General features: G+C 52.1%; 1 protein-coding gene across 1 annotated transcript; it reads left to right on the forward strand.

Moving 5' to 3' along the window:
- The first annotated feature begins 12896 nt into the window (after nucleotides 1-12896).
- On the forward strand, nucleotides 12897-13817 carry LOC148593296 (olfactory receptor 14C36-like). The gene has a single exon (XM_088531471.1). The coding sequence runs from the start codon at nucleotides 12897-12899 to the stop codon at nucleotides 13815-13817; it is 921 nt and encodes a 306-aa protein (XP_088387597.1).
- Nucleotides 13818-17737: the final 3920 nt, after the last annotated feature.

Consider the following 17737-nt stretch of genomic DNA (forward strand, 5'->3'; position numbering starts at 1 on the left):
GTCCAAGGAAGGAAAGAAAGCCAAAAGTTAAGGCAGGCTTTTCTGAGCCAAACCATTTCAGTTTCTCAAGGAACTCCCCACATTTCCTCTCTCCCTTATTTCAGCTCCCTTTCTGGTGCTCCACTTTGAACTGGCTGAGTGTGCCCAGTTCAGGAGGGACTCCTCCCCATATTTCCGGAGGAGTTATTTCTGCTTTGCTGCAAGTGGAAATAGATGCACTAGTCTTTGAGTGGTATTTGTGGAGAGACCTTGGAATGGCATATTGCATTGCTTAGAATAGACTTAGTCCAGAGACCAAGTGGGAATATTCTCCATTCAGCAGCATGAGAGCTGAATACAGCCCTCACACCAGTTGTATCTGAAGGAGAAGAGCTCTGTGAGGGATTCAGCCCCATCAGTCTTGCCCTCCTCAACAGAGATATTTGTATCTGAGTCTGCCATACTAGATCTCACTCCAACAAGGGAGAACAACAGTCAAAAGGAAACAAGGATAGACCTTACCCTTTCTACATGTCAAGATGTCTAGAGATAGACCTTGTCCTCATGCCAATTTTAACTCTGCACCCTTATTCCAGGCACTGCAGAGAGAAGGAATAGCGTTGATGCACACAACCTGCAGGAGAGGTTGTCCACCCCTTCTATGGCAGTGCTCTTCAACATTTAGAAATCAAGTCTTCTCTGCAAAGGGATAAGTGGAGGAGTCTGTTGATATAGAAGTGTGCGTATAAATAATATATATGATGGTGCACACACAAAAACACAAAGGTACCTACTCACTGTGGGAACATTATTTGATAGAGCAGAAATCTTTGGCGCTTCAGTCGTTCTCAGCATAAACCCTTGTGCATCACAACAGGGAAAAAAAAAAAAAACTTGTTAGGACTTTGTCATGGGACCTGCTTCATCACTGAGCCTTGCCCCTCACTGTCGTGTACTTGCACCTCACTCACATGAAGGACAACAATACTCACAAATGAGCCTAGTTCTTCCTGCAGAAACCTCCCAGGAGCAGGTGAGTGTCCAGAGGCACCCCCAGGTTTGCAGGTGCTAAAGAGCAGCTCAGATAAACCCTGATGCAGCAGGCCAGGAGAAGATGGTGCTGTCTATGGACTAAGGGGTGGCTGAGGGGACAGTCTGAAGTCTCTGGCAGATTCTTTGGTTGCTCCTTGAATCTCTTAATGAGTCTCAGTCTGTTGTCCAAATCTGCCAGTTTTTCCTCTTACCAAGTGGGAAAAAAATGTAAGCACCACCTCACTGGCTTCTCCTTCAGGAAACGCCTGCCTTGCCTTTCCTGTTGCAAAGTGCCCCCTGAAATGTGCTCACAGCTAAACCTGTGAGCAGACCTGAGCCCCGCAGCACCCTCCCAGCAGGAGAAGGAGCCTGACCTGGTGGAGGATAATCCTCCCACCCAGAACTTCTCCCCTCAGTGCTGTGAGAAGCTCCCTGGGCAGGCTGAGTGCTGACCTTCACAGGCGACACAGTCACTGCTGCGGGCACACGGCACCTTTGGGTGCAGGGACCCTGCTCTGAAGTGCAGACCTCTCACGCTGTCTGCACACCCCAGCTTCACATCACTGCCATTTCTATTGGGGAAGGCAGCAGGATGCCCTGCCCTTAGGTGGTATGTTAGAGAATCCCTGCTCTCAAGCAGCTCCTCTTCCTCTGCACTGCAAAAGCCAGGATAAAGAAGAGAAAAATGCTGCCACCCATGAGGTGTGGTGAGTTCTTATGTCCCCTTCAAGAAGCTCCGTAGCATTGTCCTATAAGCAAAAACTCACCGTGTCAAGAGCTGTGAAGGTCTCCTCTGTGCTCCCACTCCACACTGCCGTTCCCCTCTCACTGCCTTCTCTCCTCTGCTGTCCGCAGCAGCAGGCAGTGCCCGCAGCCCTGCTGCTCTTGGCACAGGAGCTGCTCCTGCACTCGGCTGTCTCTGGGCAGTGCTGCCAGGCTGCCACGAGCTGCCTCCGTCCCAGGAGCCTGGCCCCGCTCAGGAGCAGAGGCCCAGCTGAACTCACCAATTTCTCTGTCCCTCGTGCTCCCTCCTCCTTGGAAATGTTCACTGGAATAAACTGAAGTAATCACCTGTTGTCTTTTCCCATTGAGTGGAGAGCAACTATTTCCAACATTGCAAGTTCTTTCATCAGAGCATGACTATCTATGAGAAATAGAAATGTGCTCCTCTGGAACCCCCCAAACCCTCATCTCTGACCTAGGCAGGACACCTAGTTAGGACAAGAAGGGAGTTCCTTGGCACATGGTCCAGGGATTGACTCAGATGTGTCAGTCTTGGCACCTCATGCTGGTCTAGAAGCCCCTGGCGTAAAGTGGGATTCAGAAAACTCCTGTGAACTCCACAGGCAGGTCAAGTGATTCCCCTTACCACAATTGAAGTGAGCACAACACAGAGGTCTGCAAGAGAGCTCCTTGTCTAAGCTGCAGTTCCAAACACTGGAGATGGAGGATGAGAGTCAGCTGATCACACACAAACACTCTCTCGTGACAGTCCAAAAGACTGAGGAGGTCCAAGGCCTGTGTCAGTGCCCACTTGCTCTGATGCAGCTCCTGGGAGACCTGCATCATCCTAGAGGATCAGGGTGGGGGCCATTGCGGAATTGCATTGCCCATCTGAAATGACCCCAGATGCCAACAAAAATGGCAACCCCAGGAACTATGAAGATGAAGCATAGAAAGATTATAGCACTAAGCAGCAGCTCTGGTAATTCAGTGAAGATCCTTGATTTGATGGCATAGAAAAGTGCTGACAGGGCCTTGTCACATGCCTGGGGTGTCCAGCACAATCATGTGTCTCTAGCAAATGCAGCAGGGCACCTGCAGGAAAATCATGCCCCTTGGAGTGACTGCTGGGCAAGTGTCCCAGGGCATCCTACATTTCCATCCTGTACCCAAAGACATTCCAGCACTGGCTGTAGGGAAAGCCCATCCCGTCTACATCCATGGTGCTGCATAAATGGGAGGCATTCTCACCCCGCCATGTCTCTGCTCCAGTTTCTGCCCTCTCAAACCCTTCTAGCTCTCCTCTCCTGAATTTCTGCTCCCCCTGCAAGATGATATGAACAAGGACTGGGCTAATGCCTCAGGCTTGGCAGGTGTGACAGTCACAAGTGGCCCATGTGCCCACGTACGATCCCTGCACACATACACCCATGGTCCCTACGGCACTGCCACAGCCTTAGGGTGCCTGGCACTCCCCGGGTATCCCCTTTCCCCTGCTTATTGGCTTGATGGGGCCAGCAAAGGTGCTGCTGGTGCCATCAACAGGCAGAGTGGGCAAAGGCACTTTTGGAGCTTCCTCACAACCTGCGGGTCTCTCCATGGGCTTTGGAGTCTTCAGCCAGTGCCACTGTGGTGGCCTTTGCTCAGGAACAGAGCAGTGATGCACAGATTATGCCTCCAGCACCAGCATCCCTGCACATCTGGGCATGCACTGATGCAAGAAGGAGAAACATGTCCTTAATATTCATGATTTAATTCTGCATTTCATATACTCTAATTCATATTGCTTTCATGTACCCTCATACCAGCTTATTACAAGAAGAAATTGGAGAGGACAAATAGCAAGGGTCTTTCCCGCTCTCTCTCTTTTTTTTTTCTCTTCTTTTTCATTTTATTTTTTCAGTAGGAGCTGGAGGAGGACCTGGAGCTGAGCCCACAGCAGGGCAACAAGGCTGCAGGTTGTCACATTTCCTTTGGATGGAGACTCTTTCCATCTGCTGGTCTGATGGTCATCAACCAGGTGGCCAAGCCGGTGAGGAGAGCCTTAAACTGGGAGTGACTCAGGGGAGAAGACTCCAGCAAGAGTGAGGAATTGATGGCCTGGGATGGCAGGGAAAGGTGCAAGTGATGTGGACAAAGGAAGCCCTGGAGAGAGTAGTGGAATGGAGGGAGCTCTTCGCAGGGATGGACAGCGAGCCTGTCAGGATTGTAGGGATGAGGATTAGTGGGCAGAGCAACAGAGCTGGCCTTGTGTAGATCTCTGCTATGGATCTCTAGAAAGGCATCATGATGGGATCCCCATGGTTTTCACCAAGACACCGTGCTGGCATCTTTCTCCATGGTCTCCACCATGATGGGACCTCCACAGTCCCCACAAAGGCATCATGATGGGGTCTGCCATGGTGTCCAGCAGGGCATGATGATAGGGTCCCTGAGGAAACCACCAGGGCTTTGTGATGGCAGTGGTAGCATGCCCATAAGGCCATTGTGAGCGGGTAGTCCCCATGGTGACCACGTCCTTGTTGGGGGCCAAGGCCCCAGGCTCCCCACTCTGAGGAGAGCAGCTCCAAGCAGCTCTGAAGGGTGGACGACCTCAGGAAAGGCAGCCATTAAGTAGGCATCTGTTAAGAAGAAGAATGCTCCATACAAACAGTTGGTAAAATTAGGAAACATCTCTGGAGCTCAGCTTGACAAAACAGGGAACTGGCATGTGGCCTTCAAGTCAATAAGGGAGCATGTGGTAAGGGGAATAAAAGAGAGGCTACAAAGGAGGAAGTCAGAAATATTGTCCAGCAAAGTAAGGATGGTTTGGGGAAAGCCAAATCTCCCTGCTCCTGAATCAGTGAGAGTAAATAATGAAGAAGGAAAATGTGGGCTGATGGCTGAATGGCACTGGGATTCTAGCACGTGCAGCCCTACTTGGCTTCAGTCAACCTTCACCAACAAGGTGAAGCCTGAGAAATGTCTGAAAGGGGCTACTGGAAAGCTCACTTCTCTGTCCTTTCCCTGGCAAGTCTGTGCCTTGGGCAGAGCAATAGGATTGCCTGGGGTTGGGGCTTGGTTTGGGGGTTTGGCATTTGGCAAGAGAGGATCAAAGTCCTGTGAGATGAAAGAGCACAAAGTCTGAGCACAGGTTGAGATGAGGGTGAGCCTCAGCTCCATGATAACTGCTGCGGGCTGCTCTTTGGGTAGAAGGAGGATGGAGGACAGTCTGTGGCAGAAGACAGTCTTCCTCCTGGAGGCACCGAAGCAGGCTCTCTCTTCTTCACTTCCTCAGCAGGGTTTCATGCACTGTGCTGCTTAAGATAGAAGTGATAGTCCAGAAAAGAGCAGAGGTGCCCTTACCAAAGAACCTCCTAAGAACTTTGCCTAGGGGTCTGCTTCTTGCCTTACTTCATGGCCATGGTGAAAGTAGTGCACGAACATGGGGCTGCCAAATTAGAAGAATGAGAATGTATTTCATAATGTTAAAGACTGATGGATGTTTTGGAAAAGGCAATCTTTGTTATTCCTTAGGAATGTTCTCACTTATGACTATAATTTGCATTAGGGGATTGATTCCATTTGATCATGTAGAGAGGCTGGCACTGCTGGAGATGCCCTGGGCTTATTGAGTTCCCCTGTAGTGCTGAAAATTTTGGAGGCGGTTCCTGCAGGCCCTTGGCTTGTCATTAGGAAATACATCTGAATTTAAAAGTCTGTTAAGAGCACTTATTTCCCTCCATTCACTAGAAAGGGAAGTCCAGGCAACTGGATTTGACAGAGACATCTGCACGGATAGGGTCAGACATGGCAGCGGGGGGAATCAGCCTCTTCATATACACGCTTTCACCGAACCCTCACATATCTCTGCAAGCCTGATTAAGCTGAACTTTCGGAAAGACAGCTTTGATTCAGATGAGCATGACTACCTATGAGAAATGGAAATGTGCTCCTGTGGAACCTCTGATGCTCATCTTTTCACAGAATCACAGAATGGTTAAGGTTGGAAGGGATCTCTAGAGATCCTCAAGTTCAACCCCCCTGCTCCAGCAGGGACACCTAGAGCACATGGTACAGAGTGGCATCCAGGCAGGCTTTGAAGATCTCCAGAGAAGGAGACTCCACAACCTCTCTGGGCAGCCTGTTCCAGTGCTCTGTCACCCTCACAGTAGGTTCAGAGGATGAGTCACTCTACCCGTCTCATGCTGGTCTAGAAGTTCCTGCCATGAAGTGGGATTCAAAAATATCCTGCAAACTCCACAGGCAGGTCAAGTGATTCCCCTTTCAAAACTGAAGTGAGCAGCACATAGAGGTCTGCAAGAGAGCTCCTTGTCTAAGCTGCAATTGCAATCACTGGAGATGGAGGATGGGAATCAGTTGCTCCCACACAAACACCTGGGGACAATTGAAAAGACTGAGGAGGTCCAGGGCATGTGCCAGTGCCCACTTTCTCTGATGCAGCTCCTCGGAGACCTGCATCATCCCAGAGCATCAGGGTGGGGGCCTCAGGAGAATTGCATTGCCCATGTGAAATGAGCCCAGATGCTAAATACAACAGGAGCCCCATTTACTACTATGAAGATGAGGCATAGAAAGATGCTAGTATTAAGCAGCGTCTCTGGTAATTCAATGCAGATACTTGATTTGATGGCATAGAAAAATCTAGCAGGGCCTTTTCAGATGCCTGGGTGTCCAGCACAACCACATGTCTCTAGCAGATACAGTAGGGCACCTGCAGGAAAAGCATGCCCCATTGCAGTGCTTGCTGGGCAAGTGCCCCAGAGCATCCTGCGTTCCTGTCCTGTACCCAAACAAAGACATTCCAGCCCTGGCTGTAGGGAAAATTGTCCCACCTACATGCAGAACTGTCCCACCTACATGCAGAATGCTGCAAAAATAGGAGGCACATCACTCCAAGCTCTGTGGTCTGGTCTCTGAACTCTCAAACCCTTCTAGCTCCCCTCCCCTTAATTCCTGCTCACCCTGCTAGATTGTATGAACAGGGAGATCTTCAGTAGCACCTTCACTTTTCTAGAGATTGCTTCAAGAAATCTGTCATCCTGCCCTGTCCCTCAGGCTAGGCAGCTGTGACAGTCACAAGTGTCCCCTGTGCCCACCTACAGAGCCTGCACACATACACCCATGGTGCCTATAGCACTCGCATGGTCTTTGGTTGCCTGGCACCCCTTGAGTATCCCCTTTCCCCTGCTTATTGGCTTGATGGGGCCAGCAAAGCTGCTACTGGTGCTGTCAACAGGCAGAGAGGGCAAAGGCACTTCTGGAGCTTCCTCATAACCTGCTGATCTCTCCATGGGCTTTGGAGTCTTCAGCCAGTGTCCTTGAGGTGGCCTTTGCTCTGGCACAGTGATGCACAGATCATGCCTCCAGCAGCAACATCCGTGCACATCCGGGCATGCACTCATGCAACAAGGGGAAACATGTCCTAAGGATTCATGGTTTAATTCTGCATTTCAGATATCATAATTCATATTGCTTTATTGTACAATCATCCCAGCTTATTACAAGCTGAAAATGGAGAGGACAATGAGCAAATTTTTTTTTTACTTTACTTTTTCTTTTTTAGCAGGATTTGGAGCAGGACCTGGAGCTGAGCCCACAGCAAGGCAGCAAAGCTGCCAGGTGTCACATTTCATTTGGAAGGAGACTCCTTCCATCTGCCCACATGATGGTCGTCAACCAGCTGGCCAAGCTGGTGAGGAGAGCCTTAAATTGGGAGTGATTCAGGGGAGAAGAAGACTCCAGCAAGAGAGAGAAGGTCATGTCCTGAAATGATGGGGAAAGGTGCAGGTGAGAGAGCAGTGGGATGCAGGGAGCTAGGCTTAGGGATGGAAAGAGAGCCAGTCAGGATTGTTGGTATGAAGATTACGGGGCAGAGCAACAGCTATGGCCTTGTGAAGATCTCTGCTATAGATCGCCAAAAAAGCAATAATGATGAGGTCCCCATGGTCTTCACCAAGACATTGTGATGGTGTCTTTCTCCATGGTCTCCACCAAGGCATCATGATGGGGTCTCCATAGTCCCCACAAAGGTATCATGATAGGGTCTCGGGCACCAGGGCATCGGAATAACGTCCCCATGGAAACCACCAGGGCTTTGTGATGGCAGTGGCATCAGGTCCATAATGCCATTGTGAGGGGACGGGCCCCATGGTGACCATGCTCTTGCTGGGGACAAAGACGCCAGGCTCCCCACTCTGAGGAGAGCAGCTCCATCAGGAGGGAACGGCTCCCCTTGGTGCCACTGTCAGGTCCCCACCAGAGGATCCTGAACATGGACAAGGAGCATCAAGCGAATGCCTGCTCCCAGCCCACAGACGGGCTCTCAGGCTTGCAGGAGAGCAGGAGCGAGGTGGGCAGTGGGGCTGAAGGGAAAGGCAGGCAGCGGGGATGGCACCAACACGGGGAGCACAAGGATGGTGTCGAAGGGGAGCTGGGATGAGGGAAGAGTTGAGAGCTCTTCTGGAGAGGGTTCCTTTCTTCCTGGCTCTGGGCATGGCTTTAACTGGGGTATATTTAGTTTGTGCAATGTTGGCCCCACCAAAACAGAGCATTTCCTTGAAGCTGGTCCCCAACTTTCTGCACCAGTTGAGAGAGGACAACACCTCCAAGTGCAACGTGCTCTGTGCAGAGAGTGAGGGGTGGCAGGGAGAGCTGTGGGCAGGGGGCTTTTCTGAGCGGTGGGCTCTGAGTGGGACAAAGAAACCTCCTGCTTAGTGGTATAGGCCTGATGGTAACAGAAATGGTTAGAAAATGTCTTCACAAACAAAGGTAGAAATAAATTAAGAAAAAGAATTAAAGCAAATAAATCCTTTGTTATGCTTTCCACCTTTATTCATTATTCTGTTTTAGTACACTAGACTTCGGCATGATCATTTGTTCTTGAAAAGGAAAGTGATTTTCAGAACTGGGTGCGCTGCAGTCCCAGAGTCCTGCACAGCTGGTGCCATTCCAGGTGCCGTGGTCCCCTGTCCCCAGCCTCCTTCTGCAGCTCTGAGGGGCTCTGCTCTCCCACAGGTCCCTGCAAAAGCTCTCTGGCCCATGCAGGTCACAGTCACTCAGTGACACTGGGACATCTCCAAGTCCCTCCGGGTACTGGTGCTTGGACACTTGACTTCTGCCTGCAAAGATAAAAGACTGTTTACACAGTTTTCCAATGCTGATAGAGTGGAAATCTTCCAGAACTTGCTGAATCTGCTGTGAAGAACTATTTATCTGCCCGTGCCTTTTACTTTCCACTTCTGTCTCCATTAGATGGTAGAGGAAATCTCTGTGATCACTCCGGTATTTTCTATGTTTTGAATACATGAATCATTTCTGCAGCCCCTCTGGGCATCCCCTCTCCCAGCACAGCACTCACCCCCACTCCAGGCATGTTCTGCCCCTGGAGGTCTCCTGTGCTCCATGGTGGCTCCATAGCCCCTTCCAGGAGGATGGGCATCTGTCCCAGCTCTGTAATGAGTGGGACTGCCCTCAGCAGATCCCTCCTGAGCACTCACCCTCTCCAGGGGCCTGGACACACACAAGTGGCAGATGAATCCAGTCCTCTTTCCCTAACACAGGAACATGGCTGCACAGCCCTCTGGTGTATCAGCCAAGCCTCCTGCATTAGTATCATCACAAAATTTGCTGGGAGTGCACTCTGTTCCTTCTTCCAGGTTACTGATGGAGAAGTTGAATAGGATTGGACCCAATACTACTCCCTGGGGGACACAGCTGGCTCCAGGCCCTCCGTAGACTCTGTGCAAATGTCTGGGCACAAGTAGGAAAAGCTGAGAGAACTTGGGGTCTTTTCCTAGCAACTACTAAAGAAAGGCAGAGTTTCCTCATAGCTCCTGCCCATGCAGATGTGCTAAAATCCCCAGGCATGTATCATGGCCATGCAGGCCTACTTCAGAGCCACTGAATCAAGTGTCTGAAATGAATTACAGTCACAGTTTACATTGATAACATCTGCATGTGTCTCAGCTTCCTAACGAGTGTGGCTCTAACACTAGCGAGCATCTAGTGCTATTTCAGATGGCCAAGGAAGAGGCCCACTGGGCCCCAACCAGGCATTCTAGAAAGATGTGAGTATCACATTTGCTCTATCAGAGCAATAGACACTAGCCCGCGCCTGGGACAACCCTGTCTCTTCAGATGTCACCTGGTGTCACCAGGCAATTGACTCCCACCCTGCATCTGATGTGGTTACAGCAGAAGCTTAGACGAGGACCTCCCATGCAGTCATCGTTGGAGATCATCCTTCAGCTTGTGAAAGGGGAATCCCACAACCTTTATGTTCGTGGAGTTCTGGGCAGGGAGCTGAATCCCACTGCATCCCAGGGGCTTTTAAACCAGCATGACATGCCCATATTGACAGATTGGAATCAATATCTGAACCATGGTTAAATGAACTCCCTTCTTGTCCCTACCTAGGTGTCCTGTCTAGCTAAGAGATGTGTATGAGGGCTTTCAGAGCAGGATATTTCCAACTCTGGCAAATAAGAGGTGGAAAATTTCTGATGAGAGCAATTGCCCTTCTAGCATCAGTCTTCCTTCAGTACTTAGAGAGGGAACATCAGGGAGTGTTGAAGTCTATTCTAGTGATAATTTCCCAGGAGTAATGAACACAAGGGATAGAGAAATTGTTGAACTCAGCTGGGACTCTACTTCAGAGCCCCTGCTCAGGAGCAGCATCTGGAGACAGATGCAGTTTGTGGCAGCACTGCCCAGAGACAGCCCAGTGCAGGAGCAGCTCCTGTGCCAAGAGCAGCAGAGCTGCGGGCACTGCCTGCTGTTGTGGACAACAGAGGAGAGAAGGCAGCGAGAGATGAACGGCAGTGTGAAGCGGGAGGACAGAGCAGAGCTGTTGTGGGAGCAACCTTCCCAGACCTCGACACGGTGAGTTTCTAGCTGCAGGGCAATGCTGCTGAGGTTCCTGGAGGGCTCTTCTGAACTCAATGCATGTAATCACAGATTGAGATTGTAAAGGTCTCTCTCCTGGAGAATGCAGGATTTAACAGGAGGAGGAGACGCTTCAGAGCAGGGATTCCCTGCTGCACAGTCACAGGAACAGGGAATCCTGCTCCCTTCTCCCAGGGAAGACACAGGGGTGTGAAGCTGCGCTCTGCACCCAGCTCTGCATGGGCTGTGATTGACAGCAGCATCCCCCAGGCCCAGGGTGCTGCGTTCCCGGGACAGTGACTCTGCAGCCTGCGAGGGGCAGCACTGCCCAGGGTGCTCCCCACAGCGCTGCGGGGAAGCGCTGCGTGGGGAGACAGCCACCCGTGAAGGCAGGTTCATTCTGCTGCTAAGAGGCTGCTGCAGAGTGAAGTCTGCTCACAGCTCCAGCTCATACACAGGGCATGTGCGAGGAGTCCTTTACAGGAGCAAGATCAGAAGGGCCACTTGAAAGGGAAGGAGCTTTCCTTTGTGTCTCTGCTCTTCCAGCCTCCTTAATATTGCAGGGGGAATGAAGGAACAAGTTTTCTGTTTTGGCAGGGAACTGGGAATCCCAGATCTTCATGCGTAGAGATTAATAGGTCTGTGAGAAGACTCAGCAAGCTGCTTCATGCCCACCTTAGCCTACAGGTAGCATCCATATCATCTTTGTGGACTCATAGGACCCCACGTGACCAGCTCCTTAGGACCTGCAACTGCAGAACCTCCCCTGGACATGGCCCAGGGGTTTCTGTAGGGCAGATCTGAGCACACAGAGGGTGATACGATACAGGATCTGTGAGCAATGGCAGGGACAGGACACTGGGACAGAGGAAGAGCTGGTGGCAGGGACAGCTGCAGGCAGCAGAGATGGGCAGGGAAGGGGCAGGAGGTGCAGGGCAGGAGCCTCCTCCTCTGCAGCCAGACCTGCAGCAGAGGAGAGGGGCAGCTCTCCTGCCATAGGCCCATTGCCTGCCGCCCCACCAAAGGGCTAAGAGGGACTGCCCTGCGGCGTCCTCCTCGGAGAGGTGACATACCCAGACGGTAAAGTGAAAGTTTTCCAGAAGGCCTCTCTGTCCCTCTCCTTGCCTCCCTTGGCAGCACATTGATGGTGTTGCTCCTTGTTTCCCCTCCCATCCATGCTTTTCCTGTTCTTGCTCTCAGCTTTCTGCAGCTGGATGTTTTCAGCTGCAGTTCAGACACTGATGCTACAAGTTGTGGAACAGAGGGGTCTGCATGGGAGTGAGATTTCCCGAGCCACCTTTTGTCCTGTGGAGCTCCCGGAAATGCAGCCTGTGAGCCTAGGCATTGCACTGGCTCTCCCTTAAGGAGAGCCCATCTTCAGTGCTAACGCTCCTTTGGCTGTTTCCCTGTGGTGTCCCGCCAGGCTGCCACCTGCCCTCCAGAAAGGCTCTGCCGTCTCATGGCCTATCTGTGATATGTGAGCGACGTGCGAGGAAGCTGCCGAGATGCTGAGGGTATGGAGGTGGTGGTGAGAGGCTGTCCATGAGCAGCTGAAATGAGCCCTGTGTGTCTCTGGCTAGAAGGGGAGTGTGGAGACCTCCCTTAGGTGTGTGGAGAAAGAGTGAGAAATTTGGAGATGGGCACTTGGAAACTGCACAGCTCTGCTCTCAGCAGAGCCTGGCCTCCTTTGAGGGCTGCATAATGAACACAATGATCCCCTAGCTCAAGGAGACATGAGTACAGGACAGACCAAGACTAACAGATAAAAAAGATATCCCCACTCTGCACATAGAGACAGTGGATGCATTTCTCTAAGGATTCAGGGCTGAAATTCCAAGGATTTGTCCTTTGCAGAACATTCCTCAGGAGTGACAAGGACATCTCAAAGAAACTACAAAATATTGAACAATTCCATAAAACTATGTTCTTCAAACCTCTTTGTGTAGTCTTGGCGGTAAAGATGCTGAAAAGCCTGTCTACATCTTAAGTAGATTTCACCTGACAGAGAAGGTGAATGTCCAAGCGTGCCTCCGTTCCTCCTATTGCACGGCATGACAGACTCCCTGGAGTTCCTGTGTTGATGTCCCTCCTCCTCACAACAGCACAAAATGGAGCTCAACCAAAGCAACTAAACTAAGACACTCTTACTAAAGGGGGGGTAATGGAGGATGGTGTTGGACAACTGAATGACTTCAGGGCTGTTTTCTTTAAAAGTTTCGCTTAACTTCTCCATATCTTCTATTCTTTAGACAGTCCCACATGACTGGAGGGAGCTAATGTCCAACAGCAGCTCCCTCAACGAGTTCCTCCTCCTGCCGTTCGCAGACACACGGGAGCTGCAGCTCTTGCACTTCTTGCTCTTCCTGGGCATCTACCTAGCTGCCCTCCTGGCCAACGGCCTCATCATCACAGCCGTGTCCTGTGACCACCGCCTCCACACCCCCATGTACTTCTTCCTCCTCAACCTCTCTCTCCTTGACCTTGGCTCCATCTCCACCATTGTCCCCAAATCCATGGCCAGTTCCCTATGGGGCACCAGGACCATTTCCCAATTGGGATGTACCGCACAGGCCTTAATTTTTTCCTTTTTCATGACAGCAGAGTGTTCCCTTCTCACAGTCATGGCCTATGACCGCTATGTTGCCATCTGCAGACCCCTGCACTATGGGACCCTCCTGGGCAGCAGGGCTTGTGTCAAAATGGCAGCAGGTGCCTGGGCCAGTGGCATTCTCTATGCTGTCCTGCACACTGGGAACACATTTTCCCTACCCCGCTGTCAAGGCAATGTGGTGGAGCAGTTCTTCTGTGAGATCCCCCAGATCCTCAAGCTCTCCTGCTCCGATTCCTACCTCAGGGAAGTTGGGCTTCTTGTGGTTAGTGCCTTTTTAGTCTTTGGGTGTTTTGTTTTCATTGTGGTGTCCTACATGCAGATCTTCAGAGCTGTGCAGAGGATCCCCTCTGAGCAGGGCCGGCACAAAGCCTTTTCCATGTGCCTCCCACACCTGGCCGTGGTCTCCCTCTTTGTCAGCACTGGCCTGTTTGCCTATCTGAAGCCCCCCTCCATCTCCTCCCCAGCTCTGGATCTGGTGCTGGCTGTTCTGTACTCAGTGGTGCCTCCAGCAGTGAATCCTCTCATGTACAGCATGAGGAACAAGGAGCTCAAGGATGCCCTGCGGAAACTCATCCAATTGCTATAATGTCAGCAATATCTGTACTGGGGGTTTTGGCATCAAAGATATGTGTTGTTTTTTAATTTATTTCTTACTTTTGATGTGTTACATTCCTGTAAAGGAAAATAAATGTTCTGTTTCATGCTATTTGTCCTCAAGAATCTCTCACATGAATCTTAGGAATGTGCAATTCCTACAGAGTCAGTTTCCCACCATGACAAGCAGACAAGCATGACAAGCATGTCCCACCAAGACAAGTTGTTGGAGGGGCTGCAGGCCCAGGGCTCTGGGGACATGCTGGACAGCACGGTGGGTATGGAGGGACTGCAGGCAGACAGGGAGGGGATCTGCTGGGCACAAGAGCTAGGGAGACAGGGAGTCATCGACCTCATTATGGGGCCTCCTGCCTCTTGCCAGGGAGCTTCTGTCTTGTCCTTGTGCTTGCCCTGACTGATGCTGTGGACATGGCTGAGCTGGGTCCTGAGCTGGTCTTGTCATCATTCTGCAGAGATGACTTCCCATCTGCAGCTCGACTCGGCCCTCCTAATAGTTTGGAAAGTCTTGGCAAGGGAAGCTGGAACTCAGCACATCCCAGAGACGGCTCTAGATACAAAAACTGTCTGTATGTACAGGGCAGAAAATTTCCTGACAAACAATTTAAAGGCGTGAGGAGAGCTTCAGATTCAGACAGCCTACCCAGGAAGGCTGCATGCAGAGTCTTATGTGCATAAAGAAGCAAGAGCAGCCACATTGGTCTGAGCTTATAATGCCCTGGATGCAGGCAGGGCCAATAGTGCTGGGATCTATGGACAGAAGATGCCATCCTCCAGTGCCCAAACAAGAAGAGCAGAGCAGATTTGTGAATGGTAATGGGGGTCAGGTGGAGTCCAGCAGTGGCCAGATAACACTGGAGGGCTCCAACTAGTCCTTCTCTGTGTAGGAGGTTGGACTGGAAAACTCCACGGTTCCCTACCTGCCACCATTTCCTCTGCAGCTCCACGGTTTCTTATTCCTTAGCCACAGATCCAGAAGCACTGGAAGCTCCCTCTGCGTTGGAAGCCCAAGAAGGCCCTGCTGCTCCTACCCTTGAGCAGGTATCCACCCAACACAGAGTCCATCTGGCCACAAAGGCATCACCCGTCCAGTGCCCTGGCTAACACAGGCGATTGCAGGGTCTGTTCCTCTCATCAACGCTGCTGCTGTGCCCACGTCAAATCCTCCTGCTGGCAGATGATCTCAAGGCCTAAGGCAGCTCCAGCTCCTCCAGGGCTGTGCTGGAGCCATTCAGGATTGGGCTGAGGTGGGTCTGGCACCACCAGGTGGGTGGGAGAGGGCAGCCCGCTCTGCCACACTGGGGCTGGGGCTGGGTCTGGGCACAGCTTTTCCCTGGGAGCTCCCTGCAGAGCCGCTCCAGGGGATCCTCCACCTCTGCCCTGGCAGCAGCACCAGCGCTCAGGGTGCCGGGGTGGGAGTGCACAGGGGGCAGGAGGGGACGGGCTGCCCCGGGGGAGCATCGAGACCTGCTCTGTCCATGCAGGGATGGAGAGAGGAAATGCAGAGCTCGGCTGGAGTTGGAAAGAGTGAGGGGAGGGGAGGGTGACGCGGAGGCCTCCTGCCAGCACATCCAGAGCACAAGGAAGGAGGGAGGGAAATGGGGGCTGCTGCTCAGCGGGGTCAGGTCTGGGGCAACCCAGGAGCCGGTCGCTGCCCACCCCAGGCTGTGCCCCACACAGGGGTCTGCAGGCAGCTGGGCTGCAGGACCTGCTGGGCTCTGCTGCACAAGAGAGCTCGTGCAAGCCTGGCCTGTTCCTCTCCCTTGGGATATGGGGACCTGCAGGAGGATGGAGCTGGCCAGGGACCGCCCCGCAGCTGGATGAGAACTCAGGTGCGGGACAGTACAAATGGGATTCCCATTAACATGTCTTTACAACATGCTCAGTGCCACCACACTGAGCATCCCCAGCTGCCAGAAAGGAATACGATGGTCGAGGGAGGTGATCCTGCCCCTCTACTCAGCCCTGCTGAGGCCACGTCTGGAGTATTGTGTCCAGTTCTGGGCTCCACAGTGTAAGAGGGATGTGGAGCTGCTGGAGAGAGTCCAGCGAGGGCTACGAGGATGATCAGGGGCCTGGAACATGTGCCCTATGAGGAGAGGCTGAGGGACCTGGGCCTGTTCAGCCTGGAGAAGAGAAGGCTGAGAGGGGATCTAATCAGTGTATATAAATACCTCAAGGGAGGGAGTGCAGAGGACGGTGATGGTCTCTTTTCAGTGGTGGCCACTGATAGGACTAGAGGTAATGGCCACAAACTGAAGCACCAAAGTTCCACAGGAACTTAAGGAAAAATTTCTTGACAGTGAGGGTGCCAGAGCACTGGAACAGGCTGCCCAGAGAGGTTGTGGAGTCTCCTTCTCTGGAGATCTTCAAAACCTGCTTGGGTGCAGTCCTGTGCCACATGCTCTAGGTGACCCTGCGTGTGCAGGGGGGTTGGACTAAATGATCTCTAGAGGTCCCTTCCAACCCTAAGCATTCTATGATTCTATGATTCTATGAAAACAGCTCCAGGCCCCTTTTTTATTTCTTTGATACCCTGCGTTGGGCTGAGCCTTGTCCATATTTCCCCTACCAAACGCACGCTGGTCTGGCACACTCAGGGAAGACATTTACTCTCTTTTGATTAATATGGTCAAAGGCATTTGTGCAACCACTTGATCTGCTCAGCTGCAAGATGATCAACTGCTCCACTCAAGTGGTCTTGCAGCGCATTTAAAACAAGGGCCACAATACAGTCTCACCCTTCTGCTTTCCTTGCAAGAACTGTGGCTTCTCCCGTGCCCCACTGTAAATAATTCACATCCTTTGGTACCATTTGGAGACATTCCTGAAGGATTTATCAGCAAGTTCTGGATAACAACAGGGCTGAATGGAGGGGACTATTTTCCAGGGCTCTTCTCTGCCTGACTGGGCCATCTCCATGGCAGTGACTTACAGAGAGAGCTCCTGATGACACGAGCTGCCCTCCTCCTTTGAACATCCTCTCTTAAAGTATTTATAAACACTGATAAGATCCCCTCTCCAGCTAGGACACCATTGGCCTTCTCCGCCACAGGAGCCAGCACATGCTGGCTCATGGACAGCTTCTTGGCCACCAGAATGCACAGGTCCTTCTCCACACAGCTGAATTCCAGCAGGTCAACCCCCACCTGTCCTGTTGCATGGAGTTATTCCTCCTCACGTGCTATTCTTGACTGTGTTGAACTTCATGAGGTTCATCTACATCCAGCTCTCCAGCCTCTCCAAGTCCCTCTCAATGGCTGCACAGCGCTATAAAGCATCACCACTCCTCCCAGTTTTATATTCTCAGCAAACCTGCTGCACTCTGTCCCTTCATGCAGATCATTAATGAATAAACTGAACAGGACTGGATCTCTGGGGGACACTGCTAGCTACAGGCCTCCAGCTAGGCTCTGTGCCATTGAATCACAACCCTAAAACCTAGAACCAGCTGCTCAGGTGGAGGTGACCTCCCAGGTGCAAACCCACCATATCCCTGATGCTGCCTGTGGCCTTCAGAGACAGCAGCTTCCTCAAACCCCTTCCCCACACAGGAACCACTGCTGCCCTCTCAGCTCCTCTCACCACAGAGACCCCCCACCCACCGCCCACGCCTGCCTGCCTGCTGCCGGCCAATCAGGCACTCACAAAGACATGACGTCACAGCGCCGTCCCGCCCAGCTCTCTGGCCCTGCCCTCCAGGGCAGCAATGGCCTCCCCAGCCCTTCCCCGCCAGGAGCCCAGCCCGGGCTCAGCAGCTGCTCCGCGGAGATGATCTCAGCAGCGCAGAGCCCCGCAGGGCCCGGCTGCTGCCCAATGAGGCGCTGCGGGAGCGGTGACCTCACAGTCACCAGGCGGAGCCAGCCCTGCTGCTGCCCAATCAGCTCTGCCCGC

This window comes from Tinamus guttatus, unplaced genomic scaffold, assembly GCF_059628265.1.
Source record: "Tinamus guttatus ecotype Peru unplaced genomic scaffold, ASM5962826v1 Tinamus_guttatus_pri_ptg000420l, whole genome shotgun sequence".
NCBI lineage: Eukaryota > Metazoa > Chordata > Aves > Tinamiformes > Tinamidae > Tinamus > Tinamus guttatus.